Genomic DNA, 17,245 nt, shown 5'->3' with positions numbered 1-17,245 from the left:
TCTTAATCTTCTCCCTTATCTTCTCCCGCCTCTTCTACTGCTCTTCCTTATTCTTTGGACTACCTACCTCTCATCTTACCCCCCTCAAATCTATCTACCATTCTGCTGTCCGAACCCTCTGTCTCCTTAACCCCCGCAACTACATCTCTACTTCCCTCTCTTCACTCGGCTGGCTTCAATTTCACTCCCAACTTTAATTTCACTTTCTCTGCCTTGTCTTTAAATCTCTCCATGGTCTTGCTCCCCCTTATCTCTCCTCCCTCCTCTCTTTCTACACTCCTTCCCGTTCCCTTCGTTCAGCTGACCATTTCCTTCTCACTGTACCCCCGTCCCCTTGTGCCCCCTCCCGTTTCCGCTCCTTCCAACTTCTAGCTCCCTTGCACTGGAACTCCCTACCCCTCGCAATCCACTCTACCCCTACCTTCTCCTCATTCCGTACCTCCCTTAAATCTCTCCTTCTCCATTCTCCTCCTTGAAACCCTTTCCCCTTCCTGCTTCCCCTCCCTCCTTATCTTTCCCCTTGAATTTCTTCCTTCCCTCCCCTACCCCCCACTCTCAACTTTTCCTCTCCCCTCCTCCTCCTTCTCCTCCTTACCCCTCTCCCTCCCACACAGTCCTACTCCACTACTCTTCCTATTCCATCCAGTTAATTGCTCTTCTTGCTGTTTTGTTGTTTGATTCATTTTGTAATTTGCTTCTATCTTTATAGTGTTATGTTTTATGCATTAAGTTGTTCTATTGTGCAGCGCTTTGGTGTAAAGCGCTATATAAACAAATAAATACAGTTACAAATCCAAAATTAGGCCTTGAGAGCATCTGCAGCCAACTTAAATCCCTCCCAATGACCCTTCACTGGAAGTTAGTGAATATTGCTGAAAACACGGTTTTGAATATCATCTACAAGGCATCAATTATTACGACTTGCAGATTTGGAGAGTCCAAATCTTAAAGCAACTTCCTCTAGAAGTTAGCAAAATGGTGCAACTTACGTCCTGCTATAATTCCATTCGCCAGATTTAACAGAATGATCACAAGGGAAATGTATGAATTGGACAATGAACAAGTCATTATGGATCTGGCTAGTAAATCGTTTAGTGGCGAGTGTGGTGTGTGCCCCTTTAACCAACCCGGAATTAACACGTCAAGGCCTGTATTCAATAAATGGGGCAGTCCCGGTCACGTGGAGTGCAGTGACCACAGGGACCCCAAACTACATCGTCTCCATGTCATTTGTAAGCAGGGGAGGCCTCACCTGAGTGCGATTTCCCCCCTTTAACATTGGCGATGAGGCGGTTTGCCGCGTGTGATCCCCATCCGCGTGGCAGTGAACCCGTTGCCCCGCCGGCATCGCAGCACGCAGCTGCACCGTCCCTCTGCCGGCTAGCAAAAGCTGTGTGCGGCTGGGTCGCTCTAGGTGTGGCGCTGTGGCTGGTGCGTGGAAGGCGCTGCTGCACAGGAAACCTCCTGCCAGTCACCCGGGCCACTAGCGGTGTTCGAGGAGTGCTCCAGCGTCCTCTGTGACTCTCTTTCACATCCCCAGGGCCAGGGCGGAGATTTCCACGGAGCAGCCAGCCCTGGGAGGTATGTGCCGAGAGTAGTCAAAAAACAAAACAGCAATCGATGGACAGTTGTTTCCCGTTCATGATAACGAACGGCAGAGCACAGAGACAAGCATTGAGGAGGTCATGAAGAAATCGTCCTCTACTCGCTAATGACTGTTCCCTGTTCCTTTGATCGTGACTGATATGAAGTCAAAGGCATTTGTGCAAGTTAATAGTGTGGCAGAACATTTCTTCTCCTACATGGTTATGGTGCCAAGCAACCACTAAGAACCCTGTTAGCAGGACCTGGATAGGGGTTGCAGTTCCTGTCTGGAGTGCTTGTGCGCCACGTCACTGGCAACCTTGCAAGCTTGCATGTGGAGGGCCATACAGGCCTGGCGTACCCCTCATCAATGGAAAAGACCAACATTTCATTGACACTGAGGACTAGATGGGGTTGCAGCTCCTTCCTGGAGTGCTTGTGCGCCCTGTCTGCAGTTCCCCACATACATATGAAGTGCCTGCTGACTGGCCTCTGCTGCGCACCCCTGCCACAGTGGTGTTAGTGGTGCCGCGCCCATCTACGCAGTCTCCCATTGCAAGTTCACAATGGCAAATGATGCTGGAGGTGCCCCTGGGGCACCTGAGAGCAGCGCCCTTCAACTTTCCTTCCCCGTTGCAAGAATTCGACATCACAGTAGCCCCGTCAGCGTTGGGTCCCAGGTGGTCCACGGATGAGGACAATGACGCTACCAAGAAGTCAATCATGCTCAACTCGGCTCGTCCTGCCGTACACAATATCTTTTAAACCCTATAATCTGCAAGGTCGCCAGAGTCCAGCAGAGAGAGTAGAGGGATATCTGAAAACCCGCCACGATGGCCAGGACTGGACAGCGATGAGTCCGATCAGGGAGGACCTTTGTCCAGCAGTGATGAACGAGTGGGAGGCACCATCTATGGCAAAGAAGGTCCTGTCGGGGAGAAGCGATATCTTGTGCGGGAGTGCCGCAGTCAGCTGAGCTACCTACAAGACATTTGAAGTTGGCCTCCCCTAACCGGAGCATGTACTCGTTAATGTCGTAGTTGATCAAGAACAGTCAAAGCTGAATAGTTTTTTTTTTCTCCACCTGTTGTGGTTGTGTGGACAGTTTGGTTTGGTTCCAGTTATGAAAAGGGAGAAGTGTGGTGTATGGCCCTTTAACCAAGCCGGAACGTAACACGTCACAGCATGTATTTATTCAATAAATGGGTCAGTCCCGTTCACGTGAAGTGCAGTTGGCAAGGGGACCCCGAACTACAACATCGCCTGTGTCCTTCATTTGTAAGTAGGTGAGGCCTCACCTGGGCACGACCTCACCCCATAACAGTGAGTAACTACACCGTGTGGGAAACGCCCTCTCCATTTGCTGGAATACCACAGTAATTGTAACATTCATGAACATTTGTGTTTTACATTTAATTTGGTTAATACCTTGGAGGCCAAGGGGACAAGAATGGGCCTATGAAAACGTTTTAGATTGTGTTATAATCTGCGATAGTTCTGTGGTGGAATCAGCTAAGTGCTTTATGGTTGAGTGTGAAAACCTACATTTGGTTAGGAGGGGAATGCTATTGGCATATGGTATGGTCCTTCCTGTGAAAGGCTCGTTCAAATGGATTGGGAACGTCTTTGTGGTGGTAATGACGCCGTGTTCATTTATCATATGACCAAAATGTGGTGTTTTATCAAACAAATATTAGACTGTTTAGCAAGTTGTTTTTAAGCACTGTTTCTAATGATTGTGTATCGTTGTGGTTTGTATTGTTTTGACGTATGAAATTCTCAATGCCTGAGCTATTTTTATTTTTTTTATTTACCTGTATGTAATCAAGGGAAAAATGATTTTTACAAGAAGTTGTTAATTACAGTTGATGTACGTCAGAAGGTGCGTAAAGGTAAGTCTCAAGGTATTAAATTCAAAGAGGTTCTCAAAATTGAACAGGGAGAAAATCCTCTGTAATTAGAAAAATGTCCATTGAAAATCTAAGACCGGCCGGTCGCTTTAAGTTACGACGCCAAGTTTGATGAAGGCTGCTTCCAATATTTTGGCCGTGACTACCGCCCATCGGGACTTTTCGCCATATATCAAACGGCACCACCACGTGTGCTCATCGATCAGGACCGAGTCAAGCCATAGCGGAGTCAAAAACGGAGTGCGAATTTGCTTCAAAGCCGGGCAGTTTAGGAGAAGATGGCGAATGTTCCCGACAGAATCGGGGTCTTCACACAGTCTGCATGTAATTGAGCTGGCCAGCCGTCTTCTCCCTAGGATTTCTCGAGTATGGAGCAAGTTTAAACGTGCCCTTAAAAATGTTGAGCACAGTTTTTTGTCTGGGAATCCCAGAGCTATACTAAATGAATAATTAAAAACTGTTTCCATTGCCAATGATTCTTTGAAGCACTTCGGCCAGCTCCACAGTTTGCTGTACTATAGGCACATCTTTCTTTGTTACTGCTGCAGGAGAGCACTCGTATGTGAAACGGGTCCCATTTGGAAACTTTTCGTAACTTTCTCATAGCATCTCTTGTATTGGACCACATATGTTTTTGTAAAATCATTTTTTTTTTCCAGACTGCCCCCACAGTATCATTCCACCTACTTTCCCTCATCTGTAGCCCTCCCCTAACTTTTTCCATTGACTTGACAGGCATTTTTCAAAACGTTTTTTGCATGTTACTGTAAGGCAAAACCTTACCCTTTACAAGTTGCGCTGTAATACGTATTTCGTCTGTAAAACAGCCATGTTGCGCCATGCTCTCTGCACATTTTATCATGGCCCCCTAACAACCTGAGAATCGCCAGATGTTAGCTTACAACCCCCATTATTCCTCACCATCGACTGCTGGCTAGGAATGATGGATCGTAGTTCAAAACATCTTCAGAGCAAAAGGTACATGCCCCCTGCATTAAGCAAAGTCTCCAGAGGATGCATTGTAAGCAAGGTGGTTGAAAAATTAAGCCAGCCTATGCCTTTTTTAATTGTCTTTATTGAACTTTTTAAAACAAAAACTCCATACATAGTACATAGGGAAACAGGGCAGTCACAGGGGCTGCCTTGCGATGATGGATGAAGGGTCAAGTATGGTGATCATAGTGACCAGTAGTAGCAGTGCATGGTGTGGTACAGCAAGCAGGGACAAAACAGCGGGACATTACATGACAGGAATAGCATCCTGTATACAATGGCATAATAAGTAAAAATATGATTATTTACAAATATTCACAAATGGGTACGCATAGTGTGTGAGAGAAGCAGGAGGGAAATGGAAGGATGTATTGGGGGTGGTGGGGGTAAATGGGGATTCTCTAAAGTGAGGAGGTGCCTTTTCAGAGCCTTCTTGAAGCATCCAATGAGGAAATGGCCTTGTTGGCTGTTGGTAGGGAGTTCCAATGGTGAGGAGCAAGATCAGAGAGAGCAGAAGTGCGAGTTAGCAAAATGGAGTCAAGGGTCAACATAGTAAATTGTGAGGGATCATGGTGCTGTAGTCCAAAACATCTGGCGAGCCGCAGGCTGCAGACCCCTGATCTAGGGTTCTTGATCACACACTGTATGCCGTTTGGCGAGTCTTAAGTTATTTCCCATGGCTGAACTGTCTATGAATGTCGAAATGGATTACAGTACATTGTTTTTGTGTGGTTTTTAAAAATCCATATTCCTTGTGTTTCTCTGTCATGTTATTTAGAGCAACTAAACAGATATATTGATGGTCTCCTAGAAGAGAATGGAGATTCAAGTGAAGACTGTCCAGAAGCCCAGAAAGGAATGTCCAGTGAGTGTTTATTAGTTTTAATATAAACGTATAACTGATGATGCACTGTTCAGGAGAGTAATTTCTGTTCTCCAATGCTGATTCTGATTTAAAGGTTATGCCTTAAAAATAGTGGCCATATAAAACAGATATATTGACATTGTTTTAAAATATAGTTCCTATTGAAAATCATTTTTTTAATGACCTTTTAAAGTCTTGATTTTCAAGCACTTTGGGTAGCCATTTTGTAAGCTGAAGCAGTTTCATGTGTGAAAGTTAATGCTGTTCTCTCGCAGCAGCAATCAAGCAAAAGCCCCCTATTGGGAGCGTTTGCTTATTTCTGCTGGAGAGCAGAGCAGTTTAAATCACAGAGCAGCCAGCGCGTGTGGACAAATATATTGCATAATATAGTCATTCTATAATTGATATAATTATATGTTATGTAATTGGCTGATAATTGGGAATGGCAGTGGTTTCAAAAGCGTGCATGCCTAGTGCATTATCTGTTTGAAAATGCACAGTATGATACCCAACGTGTGTTATCTTTTGAAATGACAAAAACAAAATCAGAACTTGCGTGTTAGAACTGATTCTGCTGAGTCGTTGTGTGCAGCGTGTGAGATAACTGATAGACTGAGTGCTGGCTTGACACTTCAGAGCAGCAGCAAAGACGCCGGCCTACTGGCTTCCTGTGAGGGAGTAGGGGCTGTAGCCTGCCCACTGGCCTCCAAACGTGCATGCATGGAGTCTGGGTGTCATGGGCTGGGTGCCCTCCAGTTGTATACATGCCTGTCATACTGTGGGAGATGAGGTAACATGTGTGGCTGTGATATGGGGTGGGGGTGCGTAACAGAATCTTAGTCTTTTGAGGGTAGGCGAAATGTCTGGCTTCTCACGTATGCAAAGTAGAGGGGTTGTTCCTCTAGAAACATACATGCAAACCCAAGTGTTTTGGAAGTCTGGCTGCAGCATAGTCTATGGTATAATATATGAGCACTGGGCACACTGTTGTATATTTGTGTATGTGGTTGGTGTTATGGGGCCTGGCATGCTCACTTGATCTGGCCCCATCAGTGCTGGGTGTGCCAGAACCTTGCTCTGTTGCTGGGATCACCCAGACTTAATGGGTTGCAGGGCAGTTGTAGTTGGCGGTCTTCCAAAGGCAGCAGGAGGCCGCCCTCGTTCTCTCCCTCCCCCAGGCATGAGATGTCCACTTACTCTCCCCTTTTTCCTTCCCCTGGGTCTTGTTAAACTGGTTGTTGTTGCTGACTCCAGTTATACAGAGGCACCGTGCAGAGAAGACAGGCCAGAAGAGCTAGTGGCTTTCTAGTATGGGTCAGTCCTCTGCTTCCTAAATAGTAACATAGATTGCAGCTGAAGGTGACCCAGAAACTGGAGAGACCGATCTGCTGCATTCTTTGGCAAGGCATCTTCAGTGGTGATGTTCTGGCTTTGGCCGCAGGTCAACTGAAGTGGACAGGGCTGGACTGCTGCCTTACAGTTTGGATCAACCTGCCTCGTGTGCATTCGAAACAGCAGGGGCCCCCACATTTATCTGAAGGATTTAGGGATGGATCTAGTGTAGCTCTTCATAAACGCAGCAAATGGAGACATCTCATGCAAACAGAAGATGCAGGGACTAACAGTATCAGGATCTTGGTGTTTCCCTTTATTGTCCCTGTGTTTTTACCCGGGTAGTTCAGGGCTTACTTTGCTGCCTTCATTGTAATGATCATAAACCTCTAGAGCAGGGTAGAAGTAGCAGCCCACTTTAAATATGATTTCCTTTGCAGAATTGTGTGCAGCCGGCTAGAGGTGTCTCGGGCAAGACAAACCGTGGAGCACCACTAGATCTTGTGTTTGAAGGAAGAGGGTAAAGATCCAGTAGAAGAAAAATGGCTCCTGCACTTGCAGATTTCTGCAACCAGAGTGGCAATATTGTCCTTAATGGTTCTGGAGGAACCTGTTTTGGAGGAGACCTTCATGGGGTGGACAACTCTGGTGACTTAATCAGGTGAGATGGGAGAGAATGAGGAGAGAAAGGACAAGGGGGGGGAAGGGATGTCATAGGAGGCAGGGGTAGGGTGGCGGGGGAAGGAGAGGTGGAAAGCTAGTGTTACGCTCACCTGGTTCACACAGGGGTGCCGAGCGGAACTGGACAGCCACGGTCTCCACCAACGTGATGCGTAGTTCAGAGATGACTGACTGGACTGGCCCACCTAGCTTCGTCTGCTTGACCTGTAGAAGTAGTCTCCTAAAGGTGGAGTAAGGGAATTAGCCACCCGTGGATTTGAGTAATAGCCCCTCACTGCGTCCCCATTTATCACCTCTGATATTCCCATTCACAAAGCTCACCTTATAGTTTTGAATGATGAGCTCTCCATCCTGCGAGGAACGCAGGGGCGCGTTGATGGCCAGTTACTTCACTGGCTTGAGGATATTGGAAGAGTTCTAGACAAATCTTGGCTCCAAACCTCCTGGCGAAGGACCGTAAGTATATAGTTCTTAAGAGTTCAAAAATGTCTGAATAATCACTCTTGTCCAATTCCTTTGTTTATCTTGCAGCTTAGACCCAAAAGAAGATCGTCTTGTGGCAGCTGAAAGCGTTCAGGTAAGAGTCTGTGTTATCCCACACTATCCGTTAAATGATGCCAAGGTTTAACTCGCTGCTTTCTCTTTTCTTACAGGTGCGGCGTAAGAAGATTTGGCGTGCTGGTGAATAATACCTCCGGCGGTAAAATCAGGTAAGTATATGGTGGCAAGAGAGTGTCCTTGTTTGTTTCCTCGGCTCACCTTGTTGTTTTCTTGTCCCCCTTAGGTGCTGGAATGCGGCAACATAATGATGGAGACGGCGCCGGATCGTAGAGATGCTGCAAGGAACGGTGAGTATGGTGCGGCGCTGCTGGTGTCGATGCAACGTGTTTAAAATAAAGTCTGTTTCTGGTTCAAAGGTGCGATGAAACCGGAATCAGGTAAGAAACCCAATAATGTTCTTGTTCTAACCTTTCTGCTTCTTTCCCTTCTTTCTAAGCGCTCTGGACTCGAGGCGGGCGTGGCAAGAGGCTGGATGCTGACTGCAGGCAGCGTGAGCGTTACGCTGCAGGATGCAGAATAACGCCAAGCGTGTGCTGCTCTTCGGGCGTGGTTTAAATAGCCTCCAAAGTAGTCCCAGGTAAGTATTCCTCCACAACCACACCCGAGTAACAAAATAGTCCCTAGGTAAAGTAGTCCCTTCCAAGCCTCACATGGGCTTGGATCTCTTGTAACATGGTCTGCATAAGGTAAGTTTTAACATATGAGCCTATGGCGCCAGGACTGATGCCCCATATGAGCCTGGCGCCATAGATGCCAGGACTGTACCCATGTAGCCCCTAACAGGGGTTGCTGGGTTTTCTCTGGGTAACATGATGCCTGCTTCCGAGGTTGATGGACTTGGTCTGGATGCCCGGGGGTAGGCATCATGACAGCACCCCCCCCCCCCCAAGGCCCCTCCTAAAGCCGTTCTTCCCCTTGGTCTTGGTTTGTCTGGGAAATTCTGGTGGAATCTTCTCACCAACCGAGGTGCATGAACGTGGTCACTAGGTTCCCATGACCTTTCTTGTGGTCCGTAACCTTTCCAGTCGATTAAATAAAAAAGTCTTGACTTAACCATTTTGGAATCCAGGATACTTTTAACTTAAATTTGGGTTCCCCGTCTATAAGGATGGGGTCAGGTGGCTTGGTTAGTCTTGTTCCAGGTTGTACTGGCTTCAGAAGTGACACATGGAAGACGGGGTGAATTCGCATACTAGCAGGTAATTCCAATTTGACGGCCACCGGGTTGATAATGGCCTTAATAGAGTAAGGTCCCAAATATCTAGGGTTAAAGGTCTGCGTTCCCTTTAGAGGTATATGTACATGGAAGACGGGGTGAATTCGCATACTAGCAGGTAATTCCAATTTGACGGCCACCGGGTTGATAATGGCCTTAATAGAGTAAGGTCCCAAATATCTAGGGTTAAAGGTCTGCGTTCCCTTTAGAGGTATATGTTTTGTGGCCAACCAAACTTGATCCCCAATCTGGTATTGTGGAGCATCACTTCTATGCTGATCAACATTTTTCTTGTATTTTTCTTTCGCTTGTTTCAAATGTTCAGTTGCTTCCTTAAAGGCCTGTGTAATAGTATCGTGCAGATGGTTCACTGCGGGCATTTCTAAGTGTTGAGGTGAGTCAATTTCTGAGGTTCGAGGATGGTGCCCGTATATGGTATAAAAGGGGCTTTGTCCAGTTCCAGAATGTACAGAGTTATTGTATGCATATTCGGCAATCCATAGAATGTTCTTCCAATTACCTTCAGTCTGGTGTAACATACAACGCAAGTACTGTTCAAGAGTCTGGTTGGTCCTCTCCGTCTGACCATTGGTCTGGGGGTGGTGACTGGTTGAAAACCACACGTCGATTTGCGCCAATTGACATGTCTTCCAAAAATGTGAAATGAATTGACTACCTCGGTCAGAGACCAATACGGAAGGAAATCCGTGTATTCGAACAATGTCTTCGAGGAACTCCTTGGCCAGAATTGAAGCAGAAGGTAATCCCTTTAAAGGAATAAAGTGGGCCATTTTGGAAAAAAGATCCACAATAACTAGAATGGTGTTAAATCCATTAAATGGAGGTAAGATCTGTAATAAAGTCCAACGATAAGGTGTGCCATGGTGTAGGCGGAATATCGAAAGGTTGGTCCAGCTAGTTTTTTTCTTCTGACTTTTGTTTTGGGCGCAAATGCCACAAGACATTACAAATGACTTTACGTCTTTTTGCCAGGTGGGCCACCAGAATTCTCTTAATTGTAGCTTCAGTCTTTGCGATACCTGGGTGCCCTTCCATCAGGGTGTCATGATAATTGGAGATGACTAGTTCTTGTAGTTCCTTGTGTGGCAGAAATAGTCACCCTTGATAATAAGGTAGGTCATTGATGACTGAGTAGTCCGGGCCTTTCTTTACCCAGTCCTGCCGGGCTGTTGGATCGAAGAGTTGTTGGATCTTTACAATATCCCCTAGTGTCTGTAGAGTAGTTATGCCAAGAATTTATTTGTTCTGAAATTATAGGTACCGGTTCTGGGTTCACATATGCTTCTCCCATCCCTATTCGGGATACCTTGCCATTTTTACAGCCTGGTCGATAAGTGATCACGAAATCGAACTCGGCAAAGAACAATGCCCATTGAAGTTGGCGTGACGATTGGGCCTTGGCTGTTTTTAAATACTGCAAGTTCCGGTGATCGGTGATTACAGTAATGGTATGCCTGGCACCGAGAAGATAGTGCCGCCAAGCCTTGAAGGCGGATTTGATGGCTAATAACTCTTTATCGGTAACCGCATAGTTTAACTCGGGTGCCGAGAACTTTCTGGACCAAAATGCTACTGGGTGAAGTTGACCAGTTTCAGGATCCTTTTGGGACAGGACAGCTCCCATGGCTAAACTGGGTGCATCAGTTTCAACTATGTATGGAAGTTCAAGACGTGGATGCTTGACATGAATTTCACTTTCAACTCTTGGAAGGCATTTTAAGCTTCTTCGGTCCACAAGAAGCGTTTGTTTTTTCGCAAGAGTGCTGTGATAGGGTGTACAACATGTGAGAAATCCGGAATGAATCTGCGGTAGAAATTAGCAAATCCGAGCATGCTTTGTACTCCTTTAACTGAACTGGGTGATGGCCACTTGAGAATTGCGTCCACCTTTCGAGAGTCCATTCAGACTCCTTTTGGAGTCAGGATAAATCCAAGGAATTCAACTTCCGTAGCATGAAAAACGCATTTTTCCAATTTTGCATATAACTTGTGCTGGCGTAGTTTCTCAAGGACTGCACGAACGTGCTTCACATGGTCTGATTCTGAAGAGGAGCACACTAGAATGTCGTCTATGTATACGACAACACAGACGTCAATGAGTTCATGAAGGACATCGTTCGTAAAATACTGGAAGGCTGCTGGTGCATTGCACAACCCGAAGGGCATCACCTCGTATTCGAATAATCCGTACTTAGTGCGAAAAGCAGTCTTCCATTCGTCGCCTTTCTTTACACGTACCAGATGATATGCCTCTCGGAGATCTAATTTAGTGTAGATGCAAGCGTCCTTTACTTGGTCTAGTAATTCGGGGATCAGAGGCAATGGGTATCGGTTCTTAACCGTGATCTGATTCAATGTGCGGTAGTCTATGCACGTTCTGAGGTCACCTTCCTTTTCCTTTTTTGGCACGAAGAACAAAGCTGAGGATGCAGGGGACTTGGATGGACAAACGAAGCCATTGGCAAGGTATTGGGCCAAGTATTGTCGTAGGTGAAGGTTTTCAGGTTCTGTTAGGGCGTAGATACTACTACATGGAGGTTGTGCACCGGGTATGAGATCGATTTGACAATCGTATGATCTGTGAGGTGGTAAGGTGTTTGCCTGTTCTTTTTGGAAAACATCCTGGAATTCTTGATATTCCTGAGGTAACTGCATGACTGGAGTAGCGACTGTGGCCAGGCCTTTGTTCAAGGGTTTTTTTGGGTAACAAGTATTTGCACAATCCGGGAAGGTTATTCTCTTCTCTCGCCAATCAATACAAGGATTATGTGTTTCCAACCAAGGGATCCCCATTATTATTTGGAACTGCGGGGCTTTGATTAAATCAAACACAATAGTCTCTCGATGCCCATCCTGACCCAATAGTGTCATCTCTGCGGTGGAATGAGTTACAGGCCCAGAGGCAATTTCAGTTCCATGGACTGTGGTGATGACATCCGAAGTGGTCTTTCTGCAGAGAGGTAGATTCATCCTAGAAGCCAATTCGTGGTCCACATAGTTTCCTATGGCCGCGCTATCAATGTATGCCCTTACTGCGTGCATACGTGATGGATGCCTTGGATCTATAAGGACTATTGGTATGATGAAGTGCGAGGTCTCAGTATCCTTCTTCAAGCTCGGCAAGCGGACCTCTACGCTTGTCGGGCGTGGTTGTTTCCCGAGTCAGACTCCATATGGCTTTTATCAGCAGCTCCTACCACTTTCTTGGGTGGTTTTACAGGGCAATCCCGTAGAAAATGTCCCGAAGTTCCACAGTATAGAGACAATTGCATTTGCCGTCTCCTTTCTCTTTCCTTCTGAGTCAAGGGTCCTTTAACCCCTCCGATTTGCATGGGTTCTGAGGCATCTGCTCCTTTGGGGGTAGCGTTGGGTTTAACCAACGCCCGGTTCTCGAACTTGGCTCGGTCAGCCTTTCTGTTCTGAAGTCTGTGATCTAACTGGACCACTAAGTCTATATATTCAGCACAGTCTTGAGGTGGGTTCACAACTTGAGCCAAAACATCTTTGAGTTCTCCTCGAAGTCCTCCATGAAATAACGTAATCCGTTTTACCTCGGGCCATCCAGTTTCCACCACCAACCTATTGCAGGTTGCGATGTAGGTTAGAAGGTCCTGGTTACCCTATCGTAGGGACAAAAGTTTGTTATCCAGGGCCTGTCCTTGGGAGTGCCGGGTAAATAGTCTTTCCATGCTCATTTGAAAACCCTGAAAATCCCGAAGAATAGGGTCATCCTGATTGACTAGTGGAATTGACCAATCCGCTCCACTGCCGCTGAGATATGATAATACAAAGGCTCTTTGGCTTGATCGTTTGGAAAGGCTCCAGGTCTGCATAAAAAGTGCAAGCGACATTGGTTCATAAACACAGCAAACTTTTTCGGGTCCCAGCAAAACGTTCCGGCGGGGCTAAAGGAATGCTCCCTGGTTGAACCACTTGCACAGAATTGCTCGATGAAACCGGAGTTGAATTCCCCCCAAGTCCAGGTAATGGTGCTTGCCCAACTAGGTTTTGCAGTAATTGTCTAGCAAGGTCATCAGTGCGTTCCTTAGAAACAATCAGCTCTCTCCTGAGGGTATTAGTTTCTTGGCGAGCGGCATGCACTTCAGCCTTAAGTTCCCCTAATAATTGGGCCAGTTGGTCAGTTTCTGAGGTCTCCATGACACCCGGGTGAGGATTTGTAGGAAGGTTTCGCGTTCTGTTACGCTCACCTGGTTCCCACAGGGGTGTCGAGCGGAACTGGACAGCCACGGTCTCCACCAACGTGATGCGTAGTGCAGAGATGACTGACTGGACTGGCCCACCTAGCTTCGTCTGCTTGACCCGTAGAAGTAGTATCCTAAAGGCGGAGAAAGGGAATTAGCCACCCGTGGATTTGAGTAATAGCCCCTCACTGCGTCCCCATTTATCACCTCTGATATTCCCGTTCACAAAGCTCACCTTATAGTTTTGAATGATGAGCTCTCCATCCTGCGAGGAACGCAGGGGCGCGTTGATGGCCAGTTACTTCACTGGCTTGAGGATATTGGAAGAGTTCTAGACAAATCTTGGCTCCAAACCTCCTGGCGAAGGACTGTAAGTATATAGTTCTTAAGAGTTAAAAAAATGTCTGAATAATCACTCTTGTCCAATTCCTTTGTTTATCTTGCAGCTTAGACCCAAAAGAAGATCGTCTTGTGGCAGCTGAAAGCATTCAGGTAAGAGTCTGTGTTATCCCACACTGTCCGTTAAATGATGCCAAGGTTTAACTTGCTGCTTTCTCTTTTCTTACAGGTGCGGCGTAAGAAGATTTGGCGTGCTGGTGAATAATACCTCTGGCGGTAAAATCAGGTAAGAGATTGTCCTTGTTTGTTCCCTCGGCTCACCTTGTTGTTTTCTTGTCCCCCTTAGGTGCTGGAATGCGGCAACATAATGATGGAGACAGCGCCGGATCGTAGAGATGCTGCGAGCAACGGTGAGTATGTCGCGGCGCTGCTGGTGGCGATGCTACATGTTTAAAATAAAGTCTGTTTCTGGTTCAAAGGTGCGATTAATCCGGAATCAGGTAAGAAACCCAATAATGTTCTTGTTCTAACCTTTCTTCTTCTTTCCCTTCTTTCTAAGCGCTCTGGACTCGAGGCGGGCGTGGCAAGAGGCTGGGTGCTGACTGCAGGCACGGTGACCGTTACGCTGCAGGATGCAGAATAACGCAAAGCTTGTGCTGCTCTTCGGGTGTGGTTTAAATAGCCTCCAAAGTAGTCCCAGGTAAGTATTCCTCCACAACCACACCCGAGTAACAAAACAGTCCCTAGGTAAAGTAGTCCCTTCCAAGCCTCACATGGGCTTGGATCTCTTGCAGCATGGTCTGCATCAGGTAAGTTTTAACATATGTGCCTGGCGCCTATGGCGCCAGGACTGATGCCCCATATGAGCCTGGTGCCATAGACGCCAGGACTGTACCCATATAGCCCCTAACAGGGGTTGCTGGGTTTTCTCTGGGTAACATGATGCCTGCTTCCGGGGTTGATGGACTTGGTCTGGATGACTGGGGGTAGGCATCATGACAGCGAGAGTGCTCAGGATGTCCTGAGTTTTTGCAGTGAAGTGTGTGGTCATTGCATTACAAAGGGCCTGGGAGTGTGATGGAGACTGCGGAAGGGTTGGCTAGTTCCATGCACACTTTAAAGAGTTCAGTCATCTTGTTAGATGCACCAGATATGCAAGCCTTGATGTGGGCGCATTTCTTGGAGCGAATGGAGAGTCTGTGTTGTATTTGGAGCAGGCGACAGGCCAGTTTATCAGAGGGTGAGCCTGAGGTCTGCCACTTCCGTTCCAAAGCTCTGCACTTGGATTTCAAAGCTGCAAGTTGGGAGTCGTACCAGGTGTTACACTTAGAGGCATGTTTCAGGCAGATCCTCATTTGGGGCAAGAGTGTGAAGGGTATTAGTGATGGCAAGATGGAGGTTGCTGACAGCAGAGTCGGAGGTGGCGTCTGCAGTGGAAGGAAAGGGGGGATGAAGGTAGATGCGAAGGCATGAGCTGACACTCGTTTCATTGGACAGATGTTCATGAATGAGGTTGGCAGGGCTGGGGAGGTGCAGTCAGACAGCAGAGAGGATGCAGATGAGAGGAAAGGGGAGAGTGGTCTGACGAGGAGTGTGGGGAGGAGAGCAAAAGATCAGCGTGGATGACAGCATCAAGGGTGTGTCCAGCCGAGTGGGTAGGACCAGAGGGGAGAATGCAAGGGAGAGTGAGGTGCAGAGAACACAGAAGAGTGTGGATGCTGTGATTGAGGAGTCAATGTCGATGTTGAAGTCACTCAGAAGTTTAGAGGTGGTTCGAGAGGAGAAAGGAGGAGAAATCGGCCCATTCAGGGAGGAACAGGGTGGTAGAGCCAGGTGGCCTGTAGATGGTGGCAATGGAAAGGGAGGAAGTGAGTGAGATGACCAGCTTGCAGACCAGGCTCTCGAAGGAAGAATGAGGCTGCATGAGCATGAGGGAAGAAGGGACCCACTCAGGGGAGATCAGGGCAACCCCACCGCTAGCACGGTTAGGGTGAGGCTTGGAGATGATCTTATAGCATCAGGGAGAAAGGAGTCAAAAGGTGTGTCTGAGCTGGCATTGAACCATGTCTCTGTAAGGGCGAGGATGTCGAGGTCTATGTTGCTTGAGTTTCCATAACATATTCTCAAGTGGGGCTCTCGCTACCGCCCTGTCTTGGGTTACCCAGATGGTTCGTTGGTCATCCCCTAACCATTCTTTCAGCACCCACAGTTGGGCCGCTTGGTAGTAATGTTTGAAGTGTGGAAGTGATAGTCCCCCGTCTCTGAAATGCGTCGTGAGGACGGTTCTTGCTACCCTCGGGGGTTTTCTGTTCCAGATAAATGACGAGGCAGACTTATAAAGCGCCTTGAAGAACGAGTTGGGAATTGAAATCGGGAGAGCGTGAAAATAGTACAGAAACTTGGGAAGAGTGTTCATTTTTACCGATTGGATTCTTCCCCACCATGAAATCATAAGCGGGCACCATCTTTCTAGGTCTTTTTTAACTCTCATTAGTAAAGGGGGGTAGTTCCATTTATAAAGCGTGTTCACCCCGTTTGTGATTGTTATCCCCAGGTAGTTGATTCCCTCCTCTGCCAATCTCAGGCCCATCTAACCCGCCTCCCCCTCCAGAGCCCCCCTGTCTCCTTCCAATAGGAGGATTTCCGATTTTCTCCTGTTTATTTTTAGGCCTGAGATTTCCCTGAATGCCTCCAGCACTTGCAGTGTCTCCGGAAGTGTCTTCATCGGGTCCTCAAGTGCCAGAAGCATATCGTCTGCATAGGCTATGACCTTGTGTTGTCTGCCTGCCATTTCTATCCCCTTGATGTGGATTGATTCCATTATCTTGATTAGCAATGGTTCCAGGAAGATAGCGTAGAGGAGGGGGGATAGCGGACAGCCTTGTTTTGTTCCCCTGGTGATGGGTACCCTTTCGGTAATTTCCCCATTTACTGCTATTCTTATCGAGGGGGATTTATAGTTGGCCTTGATCATATATATGTATTGGCTTCCGAATCCCATGTGTTCCAGGGTTTTAAATTATATGGACCATTCCACCCGGTCAAAAGCCTTTTCGGCATCGAGTGACAATAGGATTGCTGGCGTGTGTGTGATGCCTATTTTCTCTATGAGATGAATTACCCTTCTGAGGTTGTTGTGTGTTTGCCTGCCCGGGATAAAGCCTGATTGGTCGGGGTTGATTAGAGAGGGGAGCAATGGGGAGAGCCTGGCCGCCAACACTTTCGTATATATCTTGGAGTCTAGGTTAATCAGTGCAATGGGTCTATATGAGCTGGGGACGGAGGGGTCCTTACCCGGTTTATGGAACACCAGGACCTTTGCTTCATTCATGGATGGCGTTACATTTGCGCTGTCCCTGAAGGAATTCAGCAGTCTCGTCAGGATTGGGGTGAGTATGTCTGCATATTTTTTATAGAAGGGGTCCGTGTAGCCATCAGGGCCAGGTGCTTTATTTGGGAGGTCTGCTATTGCTTTCTTCACTTCTTCCTCCGTAATCTGGGATTCCAGTGCTATTTTGGCTTCTTCAGGGATTTTCGGTAT

The 17,245-nt window shown here is 47.2% G+C and overlaps 1 protein-coding gene across 1 annotated transcript in view; it reads left to right on the top strand.

Annotated features, from left to right (window-relative positions):
* Positions 1 to 17,245, top strand: part of LOC138525724 (uncharacterized) — a 137,700-nt gene that overhangs the window by 108,963 nt on the left and 11,492 nt on the right. The window contains exon 4 of the mRNA XM_069635896.1: positions 5,266 to 5,352. Within this exon, the coding sequence (XP_069491997.1) occupies positions 5,266 to 5,352 (87 nt within the window). The remainder of the gene's footprint in view (positions 1 to 5,265; positions 5,353 to 17,245) is intronic.

Source organism: Ambystoma mexicanum, chromosome 1p (assembly GCF_040938575.1).
Source record: "Ambystoma mexicanum isolate Mex_15411 chromosome 1p, UKY_AmexF1_1, whole genome shotgun sequence".
NCBI classification, from domain to species: domain Eukaryota; kingdom Metazoa; phylum Chordata; class Amphibia; order Caudata; family Ambystomatidae; genus Ambystoma; species Ambystoma mexicanum.
Note: the sequence above shows the minus strand (reverse complement) of the source record. Positions and strands in the feature narration are given on the sequence as shown.